This window comes from Schistocerca gregaria, chromosome X, assembly GCF_023897955.1.
Source record: "Schistocerca gregaria isolate iqSchGreg1 chromosome X, iqSchGreg1.2, whole genome shotgun sequence".
Classification (NCBI taxonomy): domain Eukaryota; kingdom Metazoa; phylum Arthropoda; class Insecta; order Orthoptera; family Acrididae; genus Schistocerca; species Schistocerca gregaria.
The window spans coordinates 477,205,749-477,221,818 of NC_064931.1; the positions used below are offsets into that span (position 1 = coordinate 477,205,749).

General features: G+C 37.0%; 1 protein-coding gene across 4 annotated transcripts in view; it reads right to left on the bottom strand.

Annotated features, from left to right (window-relative positions):
• LOC126297734 (epidermal growth factor receptor kinase substrate 8-like protein 2) overlaps positions 1-16,070 on the bottom strand; it is a 191,758-nt gene that overhangs the window by 47,184 nt on the left and 128,504 nt on the right. For all 4 annotated transcript variants that reach the window (XM_049988881.1, XM_049988880.1, XM_049988879.1 and 1 more), the window contains 4 exons: positions 14,429-14,609; positions 8,945-9,161; positions 7,899-8,019; positions 342-577 (listed from right to left, as the gene is read on the bottom strand). In XM_049988881.1, the coding sequence (XP_049844838.1) occupies positions 342-577; positions 7,899-8,019; positions 8,945-9,161; positions 14,429-14,609 (755 nt within the window). The remainder of the gene's footprint in view (positions 1-341; positions 578-7,898; positions 8,020-8,944; positions 9,162-14,428; positions 14,610-16,070) is intronic.

The following is a 16,070-nucleotide window of genomic DNA, read 5'->3' on the forward strand; positions in this document are numbered from 1 at the left end:
AATTTTGCACCTGCATCAATTATTTTTATGATGTGTGCATCAGCATCTACACTTCAACTACATGAACGAATGACTAATATAAGATGAAGGATAAGCTTAACAGAGATTTAGTTGGTTAAGGTCCATTTAATTATGTGTTACAGATATTTTTCTGTAAAGCAGTATTACTTATGGCAAGAATGGAGTGTTATAAGTTGAAAATATTCAAAGTGTTCATATACTTGATAAATTTGAAACCTTGTATTCAGAAAATCTTTGTACAAAACTAGCATACGAATATTATAATGGCGCAGAGTTTACACAACCTTACACTTCAGCAATCAGACTCTTCTTGTTCATACCTTGGTATACGCCAGGCATCTCCCAGTGAATGCCACAGTTCAGTTTCCTTGCTTGTAACACAGTTCATTAAAAGATTAACAGCTTCTTGTGTAAGTAGAGGAGACACCACCTTTGCTGGTAAGTTGGGTCCATAATGTGTGTCATGTGATGCATCCACAATTAATGCCAAGGGAGTGAACAGAAAGTGAACTAGCTCTGGAGCATTGGGGTCGTGTATGTGCGTTTTCAGTTTAGCCTGTTAAAAAAGAAAAGAAGCTCAAAAAACATAGTTTAATAATTTTTTAGTATATAAATGAAATAACAACAATTTATTAGCATTTGACCTAATCATCTTCAGTTACTATTAACATTGCAACAAAAGAATGTTTAAAGTTAAATTACACCAAAAACAATATTTCAATCTCATAACAAGTTACACTTCTAAAATGAAAAAATTTAAAAATCTACAGGTAGAAAATAACAATATTATTTTCCATGCATCTGAAGCATTTGAAATTGTTTTAGATAAGTTGCTATAATTCATCTCATAGGTGGACGAAAACACCACAACAAACCATTTCATAACTTGTACAACATATCTGCACAACCATACTACCAACAACCAATCTCAGGCTTGTGCAGGGCGACAGACTGGATGATTGACTGATCTGGACTTGTAGAATTAGCCAGCATGAATCCTGGTAATGCAAGTAGCTGAAAGCAATAGGAATCTATGTTCGTTTAAATTCCTGAGGACATATAGTTCTACTGTGAGGCTTAATGATGATGACATCCCCCTCATTAAAATATTTTGGGGATAAAATAGTTGCCCATTTGAAGCTACAGGCAGATATGACTCAGGAAGATGTTGCCATAAAGAGAAACATAACTGGTGTTCTATAGTTTACAGCATGAAATGTTGGACCTCTTAATTCAGCACATAGTTTAAGGACTTTAAAAAGGGTAATGGAGAGGCTAGAGTTAGATATAGTGGGAATTAATGAAGTGCAGTAGCAGGAAGAACAGGGCTACTGGTCAGGTCAGCACAGGATGATCAACACAAAATCAAATAGGTGTAATTCAGGAGTATGTCTAATAAAGAATAAGACAATCCAGGATGAAATAATGACAATATTATGAAAGGATAGACTGCTACTCACCACATAACCGAGAAGTTGAATCACACACAGGCACAACAAAAAGCCTGCTAAACAAGTCAACTTTCAGCCAAAAGGCCTTCTTCTGAATTAGACAAAACACACACACACACACACACACACACACACACACACACACACACACACACACACACACACACTGGCGCGCGCACTCGACCACTGTCTCTGGTTGCCATTGCTGGCTGCAGTTACTTGCAGTCTGTCCTTAGCAGCCAGAGGCCACGTGTGCGAGCTGCATTTACACCTATCACAGTAGTACACATGTATATGCCTTCTAGCTCTGCAGAATATGAAGAGATTATATGATGAAGTAAAAAGGATTATTCATATAGTTAAGGAATATGAAAAGTTAATTGTGGTGGGAGCTTGGAATTTGATTCCCCTCAATCAGTTCCTTGTTTCAGAATTCAAAATTCCCTTATACTTCATATGTTAACCCAACGAGACGAATCAATGGATCAATTGATATAACTGTACATGCATCTGACAGGTCTCTTGGTGTGGTGTGGAGTGATATATCCGTCAGCTCCATGTAGTGTGGGTGAACATCAGCAGCAGATTTAAAGACTGCCTTAGACTGTCTTGGCCTCATTTGCCTCAGCTCGTCAATGTGTACTACGTACTCTCCGGTGGACTTAATTTTCGACAGTATTCAACTTGGCTATCTTCTGGACACTGATTTGGACTCTGTTATTCCAGTCCATCAATAGTTGGCTTGCACACAGAGATGTTTATTTTCATAATGTGGTGCAGTCTCCGTTCTCCGTTCAACAGCATATTGTGCCTATGTTGAGTGCACTGATGGCATGTGTGTGCACCAAGAGTCTGAATTAGACTTCCTTCCCAGCATGACAAAATTGCAATGTTCTCCAGCATTAATGCTGAATTGTCCAGTAAATCTCCAGAGTATTTTAATTGCAAAGAAGCACTTACTTCTACAAGTATTTTTTCTGTCTGAATCTCAACATAAAAGTAATGGAAAGAAAGGTAAAGTATTGTCTAAGATTCATGGCAAGAATGTTAAAGAAATGTCATTCATTCATGAAAGTGGTAGCTTATAAAACCATGGTTTAACTGTTTCTTAAGAACTTCTTCTACTCTTAAATCCTTACCGGTATGTTTAAAAAATGGATACAGGGAAGATTCAGACAAGAGCAGCATGTTCCCTCCCTGGTTCATTTAATTAGAGTGAGAACATCAAAATGATGTTGGTACACATTACAAGACAGTGTGCACCATGGAAAGGCTTACTATGACAATTCTGAGAATCCAGCTGCAAACAGATTTCATGCAAAATACTGCTTCCTCCCACATATAACCTATGAAATGGTTTGGATATTTAATGTCTCTGTTATCATAAAACTGGTCTTGGGTGATACTACATGTCTGTGAGGTTCGTACAGGTAAAATATGTTAGTCATACAAAAGTGTGACTGTGCATAGGCCAATAAATGTGATAAAACAAATGGAAAGCTGAAACTACAGAATAAAAAAATAATACTGTCTAAATGTCAAATACATATAGTTTTACTAGAGAGCTGCTCTGGTTTCGTACTGGTAGCATGAAGTGCCTATGGTCAGACAACCTGACGGGCGTAACATTAATAATTTATATACACTTATGTACACAATGTATGAAGAACACAACAGACCATGTCTTTGATTAAAATGGTGACTCATGTACATTTCAGGTACTTCCTACTCTTGATTTACACAATGATCAACATTCCTGGTTCTGATTCCAATTTAAGTAGCCATCTCAAAGAACTCTTTAGAGGTTTCCCCTTATATGAGATCCAGGAACCCCCCCCCCCCCCCTCATGCTCGGTATGCCCTTATCAATGAAGAACAGAAATATGAATTCAATAGCAAGGAAATTTTAATTTTTTCTATTTGTTTTACTTATGTACAAAAGGCTCCAGCCATCTCTTTCTTATCACTAGATATACTTACAAGGAATATTTATGGAACGTGAAGTTCAGCTGTTCAATACAACTCTCTAAAATTCTCGAGAAAACTCTTTGAAGTTTTCTGAGAAACTTTAATTCACTAAAGTTGTGGCAATTTTCACAACTGGCTGCATGGTTCACTCAATAACGTTGGAGGATGGTAATCAATGAAAAAATCTCACTTTATATATATAAACTTCAAGTACTTACATCATATAAAATTCATCAACTATACAATGATTAACACATAATTAACCATCATTTTTATGAAAAACAAACATCTTCTTGTTTTTAATTACATAGTGTACACAAAATTCCAGTTTTCATTGCAAATACAAAATCATAATTACCAATAGTAGAGCACTTGCCTGCGAAAGGCAAAGGTCCCGAGTTCGAGTCTCGGTCCGGCACACAGTTTTAATCTGCCAGGAAGTTTCATAATTACCAATATTTTATAAAAGATTGTTAATAATGATTTTTTATTTTTAAAAGAAACATTACAAATTTATTAACATTGCTTATAAAATATCAAAAATTAAGAATTTACATTTGCCATGGAAACTGGAATTTTGCATGTGATATGCAATTAGGAATTAAAAGATGTGCATTTTTCACTAAAAAAATTTTGATTACATATGTGTTAATTAGCTCATGTTTGATGAACTTTATATTTAAATGATCTAAGTATTGTACATGCAAGAAAAAATAAAACAAGAAAAAGACTACAGTTAGTTTTGAATCAGTGATCCATAGTGTGATACTGTCCGAAGAGTGAGGTCCCATACGAATGTTGGTACCTCATGATGAAATCACAAGCTAAAGACAGTTGATGTCAGATGCAGCAACAAATGACAGACATTGACCAAGACACGTCCTTAACAGGTTCCATACATTACCGCTGCTGTAAATCTACTTATATCAGAGCACAGTGCCATTTGCCCCACTCTTTGATAGTCCTGTTTGACAGCAGCATCACTGCAGTTCAGATGCAGCAGCAAGCTAGTGTCATCAGTCAGAACTGTATACCAAAATTAATAGCTAAATGTACAGGGATGTGTGCTGTCATTCAGTAACATTCAAAGAAGTAAACAATTATCATTTTCTTCTGTGATGATACTAATATATACTGTTACTCATGTGGACACAGATTTCATCCAAGTTAAATATTCGTATATTACAGAGTTTTACTAAAATTAACTAATATTTTTTATATGTGCTATAGTAATAGCACAACCTCCTTCAGAAGTAAAACTATCGAAGTATCATCTAGGCTTGGTACAACACATACAAGATACTGATTATCAGCCTCCAGGATACTGACTAAGTCACATGGGCAGTTGTGAAAATTGGCATAACTACAGTGAATTAAAGCTCCTTAGAAAACTTCAAAATCAATTTTCTTGGGATTTTTTTAGAACTGCATCAAACTACCTTTGGTGAGTGATATTTGAGTCCTGGACTTCATGTATCATAAACATATACAATTTTAAAAAACTCCTATTGCCAGTTAGCTTCCTTGTTAGTTAAAAAAAGTGTGGTAGTTTTATTCTTGTCTAATTTGAGAATGTAGCTTTTCTATCCTTTCCCATCTTCCAACTTCCAGTTCTCAGTATCTTTATTACAAATATTTCTATTAATGTATGTGAAAAATATACATTACACAGCGGTATTAGTAAACATCAGTATCACCAGTCCAATTGAATACAAAGCTAGACTGATGGCTACAAGAAGTCTATCATCAATCTCAAAATGTATCTATTTTATCTGGTGAACTGATACTGCGCTTGATGATTATTGGTGGAATTTTGCAAACAGATCGGAATTCTCTAAGAGCAGATAAGACAGAAGTGGTGAATATGTAAAAAGGAAAATCAGCAAACACTCATGCAATTTGAGAAGTTATTTTATTTTATTTTCACAACCAGTTTTGGCAATTCAATATGCTATCTTCGGGCCCCATATGCATCTTATGTACAGACACTCAAAAGTATGGTACTGGCATACTGGAGCCATCAGTTTCTGGAAATCATGAATTTGTATTCAAGTTTTTCCTTCGAAGACTTGATAAGTCTTCAAAGAAAGCACTTGAAGTGATGTAGAAATCTTAAGCTAATACTTTCATAAATTGAGGTTACAACCTAACTCAAATGAAAGAGAAGATGCATGTTTTCATTTGTCCAACAGATTGGCACACAAAGCCCTCATATCTATTTTGTGCAAGACAAAGTTTGTCACAACATGCATCCAAAATAACTTGGGATCATGTTAGTATACTTTCTTTTAAGGAGCACTTGACATGAATATCTGCTAAGCTTGAAGGCAGAAATAGCATTCTTGTGTCACCAGATATTCTTCAAGTCTTGGCACTCAGACTGGTAAACTCTGTAGCAGAGTACTGTGAATCTGTCTGGCTTAATAGTCCATATGTGAAAAACATAGATGTGCAACTTAATGTATCCATGCATGTAGTTAGTGGGTCAATACAACCTACTCCCACTTACTGGTTACCTATCTTGAGTCACATTACACCTCCTGATATCTGACAGAAGAGTGCACTATTAAATGAATACCAGAAGATGTTGATAACCCCAACCTTCCAATACTGAATGATGTAGTCCCACTGGAGGGAAAAAATATTATGATCAAGACATCCCACTCTTATGACAGCCAGGATTCTTACTGAAAATGACTCAATAGCATCCATGGACAAAATGCTGTTGGCAACACAACTGTCCTCCACAGTGCCTGAAACTGTCTGCATCTAGGAATCTAGGAGGAGCCCCCCCCCCCCCCCCCCCCCAAGATTCAACCAGCTTAGGATGATTTGGACTACTCTGAAGCACATCACAATGGGCAGAGGAAGATATACAGACACTCTCCAAAAATAAGGCAAATCTTCATCACCATCTTATCACTGTGGTGATGAACGACAGACAGTTGCTCATGTTTCAACATGTCCCACAGGTACCTACAACAGTCCTTTCAAAGATTTCCTGACAGTGATAAGTGGTGTGATAAACTATACAGGGTGATCAAAAATTCACGTAACACACTGCTACAACTTGTACAGGGGGGTGAGTACATAATATTTTGAATAGGAAACTATGTCCGGAGACATCATCCAACAATGCTATGAAGTTGTGGATGCCAGCATCTGTAAATGTATGTATATACAGGGTTATACTATGATGATGTTAGAAACATTGTAGAATGATGGAGAAGGATAAATGTATAAATTTCAGTTAATGGTCCTTGACCCAGAAACAAATGAGTCGAAATTTATAATTGAAAACCGTTCTGATAACTCTCACAGTAGAATACATGTACTGGTACTGTTGTTACAAAGATTATAGGGTAGGCAACTTTCAGAGGGGGTAGTATGGACCAAAACAAGGAAAAAAATGTCCAATAAATACGGGCTCTAAAATGCATACCTGAGGAGCTATGAACACTTGTTCACCTTCACAACTGTGAAACACACCTCCTCTCTTGAACAAATGCTCACAGCTCTTAAGGCATGTGTGATTTCCCAATTCAAAATATTATGTAATCACTCCCCTCTACAAGTCCTAGACCTTTGTATAAAAGATCTTGATATTCACCTACAGCTATTGTCATTTGTGTTATATTATGCTGGAGAGTTGTAGTGAAATGCTGATATACAGTAATTTATTTATCTTTGTATAAAAACTAGTAATGTATGCTACACAATAAATAAATGAAATATATCAAGTATGTCAGAGGTGGTCTTTCCTCATAATAACTGTTAACTAACACATGTACAACTGTAAAATACAGCTACACACTACTCCAGTTTTAAAGGATGATACATGTATTACAAAAGTCTTACATAGCTATTGCTCATCTTTTCAATATATCTATTCCAAGTACACTATCTGATCAAAAGTATCCTGACACCTATTAGTAGGCATTAATAGGGTGTCCCATCTTCACCTTTATGATGGCTTGAACTCTCTTGGGTGGGGATAAATTCAATGAGGTCTCTGAATGACTGTGGAGGAATGAATGTCCATTCCACCTCAAGAGCTAAAACCAGAGAAGGTAGTAATGCTGAAAACTAGGCCTGTAGTGTAATTAGTGTTCTAACTCATCTCAAAAGTGTTCCACTGGGCTCAGATTGAGAATCTGGGCAGGCCAGTCCACTCCAGGAATGTTATTGTCCACCTCACACATGCTGCTTTATGACAAGGTGCACTGCCATGTTCATACAAACAATTGTCATCTCTGAACAGCTCCTCTACTGTACACAGTACACTGCCAGTCACAGAGAAAGGACTTTGTCTGAAAGCTTGAATATTTCTACTTTTTTATGTGGTGAGTGGTAGTCTATCCTTTCTATATTGTTGTTATTAAATTAAATGAGTTTGTCAGGTTAAGAACATTGTTAGTAAGAGTATTTATTAGCATTTACAAAAAATATACTACTCACCAACAAATTAAAGGAAAGCTTGAATTTCTGAAATATATCTACAAATTCTGCTTCTGGTGGAGGCTTTGCCCTCATTGTCAGCATACCATCACCCAGATCTTTCTTCTTTGACTTGCGAGTCCTGTTGTTTACAGAGAAATGAAATAGATAATGTATTTGCATTATGTGAGTAGAATGTGAATTACCACTGATCAGTACAGCTGAAATTATTTTGTTATTAAAGAATAGTGCTCATTCCAATTTTATACACGATAAATGTAGAAAATGTGTATGACATTATCAAATAACAGTTATTTTACATCTAAAAGACACAATTTTAAAATATATTATAATGCCATCAATCTCTGGAAGCCTACAGTTGAGTGGGTGCATTAATGTGGCCCAGGAAGAGGAAGTGGAGGCAAAATGAGAATATAGCACTAAAAATAATGCAAGCAGCAAGATATTTTCCCACTTTTAGTGGAGACATGGACATGGGCCATTCATAACTACATCTACATGCATGACTACTCTGCAATAATAACTAGTATTATTGGAAAAAGAAAGGCATGGCAAATCGGGTTAGATATAAAATGACATCTGATCATGGCACACAAAAGAATCTTTGAGTATACTCAAGGCATTCAAACATCTTACATGTATCATTGCTTCACTACTAGTTCCTATAATAGGATAAATGTCAAATACAAAGAAGCAGCAACTAAAAGCAGACCTACACATCATTTCTGTCACAGAACACTGTTATCTCACCACCTTTAGTAATAACACACATACATAAGAATAAAAGTAACACACTTTATTCACTAAAACTCACTCTTCAGTATTACGATTCAATAGCAACTAACAATTATGTGCCATACAGTCACCTCTAGAGGTTGCAAAGAGAAATTAGGTATGTATAGTCTCATAACTGTTGTAAATCTCAAATGTTATTATGCACAATAAATATGATTTTGTGTTGAGTAATGCATTAATTCACAAAATGGTAATACAATATAATACACAGTCAGATTTAGTTTTCTCAGGTACAATGTATGCGCATTTACCTGCGCCTGCGCTCCAGTTCTCGTGAGGCAGCAGCTGCATGTTGAAGCCTTGCAATAAATTTTTCAATATCATCAAAACAGTGATTAAGTATTGTAACATCACGTTCATACTTTTCACTTGATGTTGAACTTGAATCATCATTCAGTGGCATATCATCACGTTGAGGATACATCCCTGATGCTAATTCTGCATGTGGGACACCACGTGATTCTGATTCTGAAAAATTAAATGTTCTAACTGAACCCATTACTACATTAATGTGGAGTGTTGCTTTTTAGATTTAAATCATAACACTTCTCAATAGTAAGCAAGCAATTTCTGACACAATATCTCATACCAATTCTAAATCTCTCCTATTTGGATGTAAACACATAATACACATAATAATTAATCAATCCTGCATTTCAGTAAATTCAGTGGGTGAAAGAGCACACTAAGAAACTAGGCATAATACAAGATTCACAACTTAATCATTAAAATTGTAACTAACATCTTTATTGACTGATTATCTTCAACTGATTTCCAGAGCAAAGTCCATGTCTTAAAATTACATATTTTAATAGAAAGTCATGCTGGAAAAATATCTGCAACCAAACTAGTATACACTCTGGAACAAACTACAATGTTGTTGTTGTTTTGGGGGAAGAGACCAAACAGCGAGGTCACAGGTCTCATTGAATTAGGGAAGGATGGGAAAGGAAGTCGGCTGTGCCCTTTCAAAGGAACCATCCCAGCATTTGCCTGGAGCAATTTAGGGAAATCACCGAAAACCTAAATCAGGAGGGCCGGACGCGGGATTGAACCATCATCCTCCCGAATGCGAGTCCAGTGTGCTACCACTGCGCCACCTCGCTCGGTAACAAACTACAACATAATTAGTGACACATTCATGCCAGACAAGGACCAGGAAATCAATTATTAGACTACTGAAGAAATTATAGTACTTTAAATAAACAGGAAAGAGGATAAAATGAACCTTACATCTCTTGAGAAATCTTGTAAAGTTTATTAAGATTTACTGAAAGAAGAATAACATCATTGTTAACCTTTAAATCTGTTTTTTTACAATCATGATCCAAGCTTGTGCTCCATTCCTAATCCACATCTATGCCTACATACATACTCCACAAGCCACCGTACCTTGCGTGACGGTGTGTACCTTATACCACTACTAGTGATTTCCTTTCCTGTTCCACTCACAAATGGAGCAAGGGAAAATCAACAGTCAGTATGACTGCATATTAGCCCTAATTTCTCCTATGCTGTCTTCAAGGTCCTTACAAAAATGTATGTTGGCCACAGTAGAACGATTCTGCAGTCAGCTTCAAATGCCAGGTTTCTAAATTTTCTCAACAGTGTTTTGTAAAAAGAAATCTTCCCCCAGGGCTTCCCATTTGTGTTCATGAAGCATCTCCATCATACCTGCAAGCTGATCAAACCTACTGGTAACAAATCTAGCAGCATTTCTTTGAATTTCTTCAATATCTTCTTTTAATCTGGCATGGTGGGCATCTCACACACTCAAGCAGTATTCAAGAATGGATTGCACCAGTGTTCTACACACTGTCTCCTTTATAGATGAGCTACATTTTCCTAAAAGTCTCCCAATAAATCAAAGTTGATCATTTGACTTCTCTACCACCATCCTTACGTGCTCGTTCCATTTAATAACCCCCTGCAACATTATGATTACATACTGTGTTTAATCAATGCAACTGTGTCAAGCAGTAAACTACTAATGCTGTATTCAAAGATTACAAGACTGTTTTTCCACCTCATCTGCATAAACTTACATTTCTTTTTTAACATTTAGAGCAAATTGCCATAAATCACACCAACTAAAAATTTTATCTCCACTCATTTTGAACCTCCTGCAGTCACTCAATGACAATATCTTCACATACACCACAACATCATCAGCAAACAGCCAAAGACTGCTGCTCTCCCTCTCCATCATATCATTTATGTATATAGAGTATAAGAGCAGTCCTATCTCATTTCCGTGGGGCACTTCTGATGATACTCTTGTCTCTGACGAACACTTGCTGTTGAGGACATTATACTGAGTTCTATTACTTAATAAGTCTTACAGCCACTCATGTACCTGGGAACCTATTCCACATGCTCATACCTTCATTAGCAGTCTGCAATGGGGCACTGTGCCAAATGTTTTCTGGAAATCTAGGAGTATGGAGTCTGCCAGTTGTCCATCCACAATTCATGGTATATCATGCAAGAAAAGGGCACACTGAGTTTCACATGAATGATGCTTTCTACATCTGTGCTGATCTGTGGACTGAAGCATTTCTGTCTTCAAGAAATTTTTTATATTGAAACTCACAATATGCTCAAGAGTTCTGCAGCAAACTGATTTTCAGGACATTGGTCTCTAATTATGCAGGCCCATTCTTTTACCCTTCTTATAGATAGAAGTCACTTGCATGCTTTAACAGTCACTTGGGACTTTGTGCTTGGAGAGAGATATGCAATAAATGCAAGCTAAGTAGGGGGCCAATGCCACACTGTACTCTCCAAAGTGGTATTCCATCTGGAACTGGCAAGTTACTTCTTTTTAACTCTCAGTTGCTTCTTTACACCAGGGATGCCTATTACTATGTCTTCCACACAGGAGTCTGTGTGACAGTCAAATAGTGGGATGTTTGTATGATCCTTCTATGTAAATGATTTCTTAAATCCAAAATTTAAGAATCCAGCTTTCCTTTTGCATTCTTCTATTTCCACACCATACTACTCAACAAGTGAATAGATGGAATCCTTCAACCGGCTTGGCAATTTTATGCAAAACAAGAATTTTCTCATGTTCTCAACAAGCTCTTTCATAAAGCTATGATGGTGGAAGTTATATGCTTCATGCATTGATCTTGTTACAGACATACAAATTTCTAACTAACTTCTGCCTATTGACATTAAGATGTTCTTTTTTGAACTGAGAGTGCAATAACCTCTGCTTCCTCAGCATGTTCCAAATTTGGTTATTAACCCACAGTGGATCATTTCTGTCCTTAATCCATTTACTCGGCACATATTTTCCCATAGCGTGATTTACAATCAGTTTAAACTTTGTCCATAATTCTTTAATTGGTACAAAATTATGTCCGTTCATTGCCTGTCAGACACTAACAACTGCTTATTTGCTCTATCCAGCATAAATGCTCTCCTAGCCTTCGTGATAGATTTATTAACTTTAGGAACTGTGATCACTATGATAACATCATGATCATTAATCCCTGCCTCTACATTCATACTCTTGATAAGGATAGGCCTGTTTGTAGCTACATGGTCTAAAATATTTCTATTGCACGTGGGTTGTGTAACTAGCTGTTCAAGAAAGTTTTTGGAAAATGTATTCAAAAGTACTCCACAAAACTGTCTGTTGTTATCACCTGCGATGACTTCATAGAAATCCCAGTCTACACTCAGTAGATTAAAGCCACTTCCAACTAATTTTGCATGATCTGGGTACTTCCACACTACTGAGGATAGACTTTCTTTGAAAGATTCTACAACTGTTATGGTGGAGTCATGTGGCTGACAAAACATGTCTTACTTAACTTGAGTTTGCTTAGGTCTATTACTCACATCCAAATAACTTTAAAGTCAGAATCAATTTCAACCATGACAGAAACATTATTTTTGTCGACAGCAATGAACACTCACTTTCAACGGCATCCAGTCAGTCCTTTTGATAAATGTTCCATACCTCGCTAGATATTTTGGAGTTCTCTACTTTGGTTTTAAGCCAGATTTGAACTCCAAGAATAATTTGAGCATGACAACTTTTCTGGAGGGCAGTTAAGTTCAGGAACTTTGTTATGAGTAGTTCAAAAATTTACTGTTAAAATTCTGAGAATCCAAGTGTCTTTACCTTGTACACAGTCTGATTTTGCTCTCTGCATGTTGACTGATGAATGTTCATCAGAGAACCTCAAACGACTGCTTAGCCTAAAAAACCTCATGTGCACTCCACAAGTACTCTGCTATCTGAGTAGCTGCATTCTTTGTGTGCTGCACACCTGACCTATCAAGGGGAGTCCTACAGTTCTCCACCACATAATGAAGGTCTAGAAATCTGCAGCCAAAATCAATGGATCCTTTGGTTGAAACCCTCTCCCCACCCTCAGCTCCAAACCAAAGGACATCAATCAGTTCTAGGAAAAATGTTGCATATTGTGAGCTCTACTTGCACCCTGCATGCAAGGCCAGTAGTCTTCATCCAAACTGAAAATGGCCTCAGAACCTAAGCAACAGATGTCACTGGTGCCAACATGAGCCACAACCTGCAGCCAACTGAAAGTCGTACACTCTGTAGCTGCAGGAAGGGCCTCCTCCACATCTTGCATGATCCCTCCCAGCAGCTATACACAGTGCACTTTGGTTTTCTTTCCAACCCTGGATGTTATTTCCCTAAAGGGGCTCCTTAATGCACCTAACAGTAAACTTCTATCCCTGTTTGGATCCTGTTGAATCAATTGCCACCTGTCCACTCAAAAGGTCAATGGATGACACCAGACGCGCACACTGAGTTTCTGCCTTGGGCGGCACGAACACACTACAAATTGCCACTAAACCTGCGGAAAGTGCGTATCCCTGTGCCAGGTACATTGGAAGTTGCATTGGCAGCAGAGCATGAGGGCAAAACAAGTTGCACATGAGCTGTGCCATGTGATGCACCAGATGCTCCATCAACCCAAGGCAGCAACCTGTGGATGGCTCAACATCTCCATCTTCAGCTGCTTGTGAACTGCATCCAGCTCTTCCTGTGACCATGACCACGATCATGTCCACACACACACACACACACACACACACACACACACACACACACCACACACACACACACAATATTCATCCAACTATTACCAATTTAAGAATTAAACAATAACAACAAGAAAAATTAAATACACAACTTGCTGCTCTTCTGGTGTCACGAATGAAGGCTGGCTGCTGACTGCTGTGATCAACAGCCATTGACCTTTCAAAACAAATAACTAATGTGCTACAGATTGTGCAAATATACACTATACAGATAGTAATTCACAAGACTACTCCCTGACCTACAAAAATATGCAACAAATTTAAGAATTAAACTGTGCATGCACACAAAAACATGCAAGGAATTTAAGGCTTAAACTATAAAAATTAGCAGAATAAGCTAAATATTTGACTTGATATTCTCCACGTGAGTCACCAATGGAGACTGGCAACTGACCAATGACTAACGATCTTGTTGACAACAAAATGTTAAAACTCATTTTCTTTCTTTACTTTCTTCTAATAGCACAGAGCCCTGTAGTGTGTTCCAAAGCTCTCCCTTCCCCTCTACCCTTCACATCTTCTGCCCCTCCCAGTCACAACCCTGATGTATTTTGACAATTATTAATTACTGATGTAGATAAGCAGTATGAAATATATTTATCAGCTTTCTAGTTGCTATGGCATAAATATTTTGAGTTGTTACTTACGATGAGCTGCAGCATTGAAGACTGAAACCTGTTCTCTTACACTTATCCCGTTACTTGGTGGTTCTGGAGGCGGAGTTGCTGGTGGTGGTGGAATATGGCGAGACTGCCTTCCAGGAGGTATTTTTCCTACTCGTAGCATCTTCAAATCCTCAACTAGTTCTTGGGCTGACACTGTCTGGCACTACATCGACAATCAAAAAGCACATTATTCACAGAGATACAATGACAATTAACATTTACTAATAACGAAATCTAAAATTTTTGGTAACTGAACCATATTACTCTCTTCAATGCATAAACAGAAGTACTTTGTGAACATACAGTTAAAAAACATCTAAAACAGACAATACAGACGAGAAAGACATACTAGGATGACTAAATGAAGTTATTACAACACAGAAAGTGTACTGAAACCACTGAATGTCAACTCACTATTATATGAAATGAATGTGATGATATAGTGGTTATGACACAAAAGGAATAAAATTAAAACACGAAGCCAGCCATACTGACTCAGTCTTTCCATAATTTCTCAAAAGCAATTTGGGCAAATGTCATGATGATCATGATCAATTCACCAACACTGGCTAATGAAGTTTCTGTTGTTCTGTAGTGGATTATCTAATTCTGGCTGCCCTCCCTCCCTTTATACTACTAAATTATGCTACCAGTATTCAGAACCTCTTAAAATAGCACAAGTCTTAAGATACAAATTACATCCAACTTAAACAGATGAAAATCATGAGAAGCATATAAATATGAATAAATACTATGATTTCAAAGGTGGGTACAGATCTTCTGAACATTCTCAATCGATCAACTGCAAAAATATTATGTCCACTGTAATTCTAGCTTTGTAGGTCTTCCTTTTTTCCTGTCAACTGCCTTATAAGATCTTTCAATGTGGGGTAAAACCAGAAACTTAAATATGTACAGTAACAGCAACTAAATAAGCTGACTAAGTGAGGTGGTACAGTGTAAAAACATTGGATTCACATTTACAAGGATACAGGTCAAACCTTTGTGTAACCACCCAGATTTAAGTTATACATGCTTTGTATAAATTACTTAACGCAAATAAATGTTAGTTCCTTTGTAAAGACCTGCCCATTTTCTTTCCCCATCTTTCTTCAAACTGACATTTTGCTCTACATCTAATGGCTTCATCATCAATGGGACATTAAATCCTAATCTTACTTTGTACAATAAAAAGCAGCCCTTAGGAACACTTCAGGAGATGCTACATTTCATTAGTAAGTATTGTTCTTTCATCAAGTAGACAGTCTCAAAATATTATCTTGGGCAACTGTTTATCAACGTGACACAATATCTGTAAAAATAATGTTCTGTACATATACAGATTGAAATTAAGGCACTGCTGAACAAATGTGAAAGTCTTGTTTTCTCCCATTGCAGTACAATCAAGTGGCAGCAAGCTGAAGTTTTGTATATCCTGACATTTTCCTAAAATACTAATAGAGGAAAAACGCATAACAAAAACTGTATGAAAGTGGTAAAATATCATTTGAAATATTCCATTAACTGCAACCTAAATGTTGCAAAGACAAAGACATTGTAATTATGCAGGATTAAAATCCCAGATAAATTAACAAAACTGTGTGGAGGAGAAGCTTATTACCTA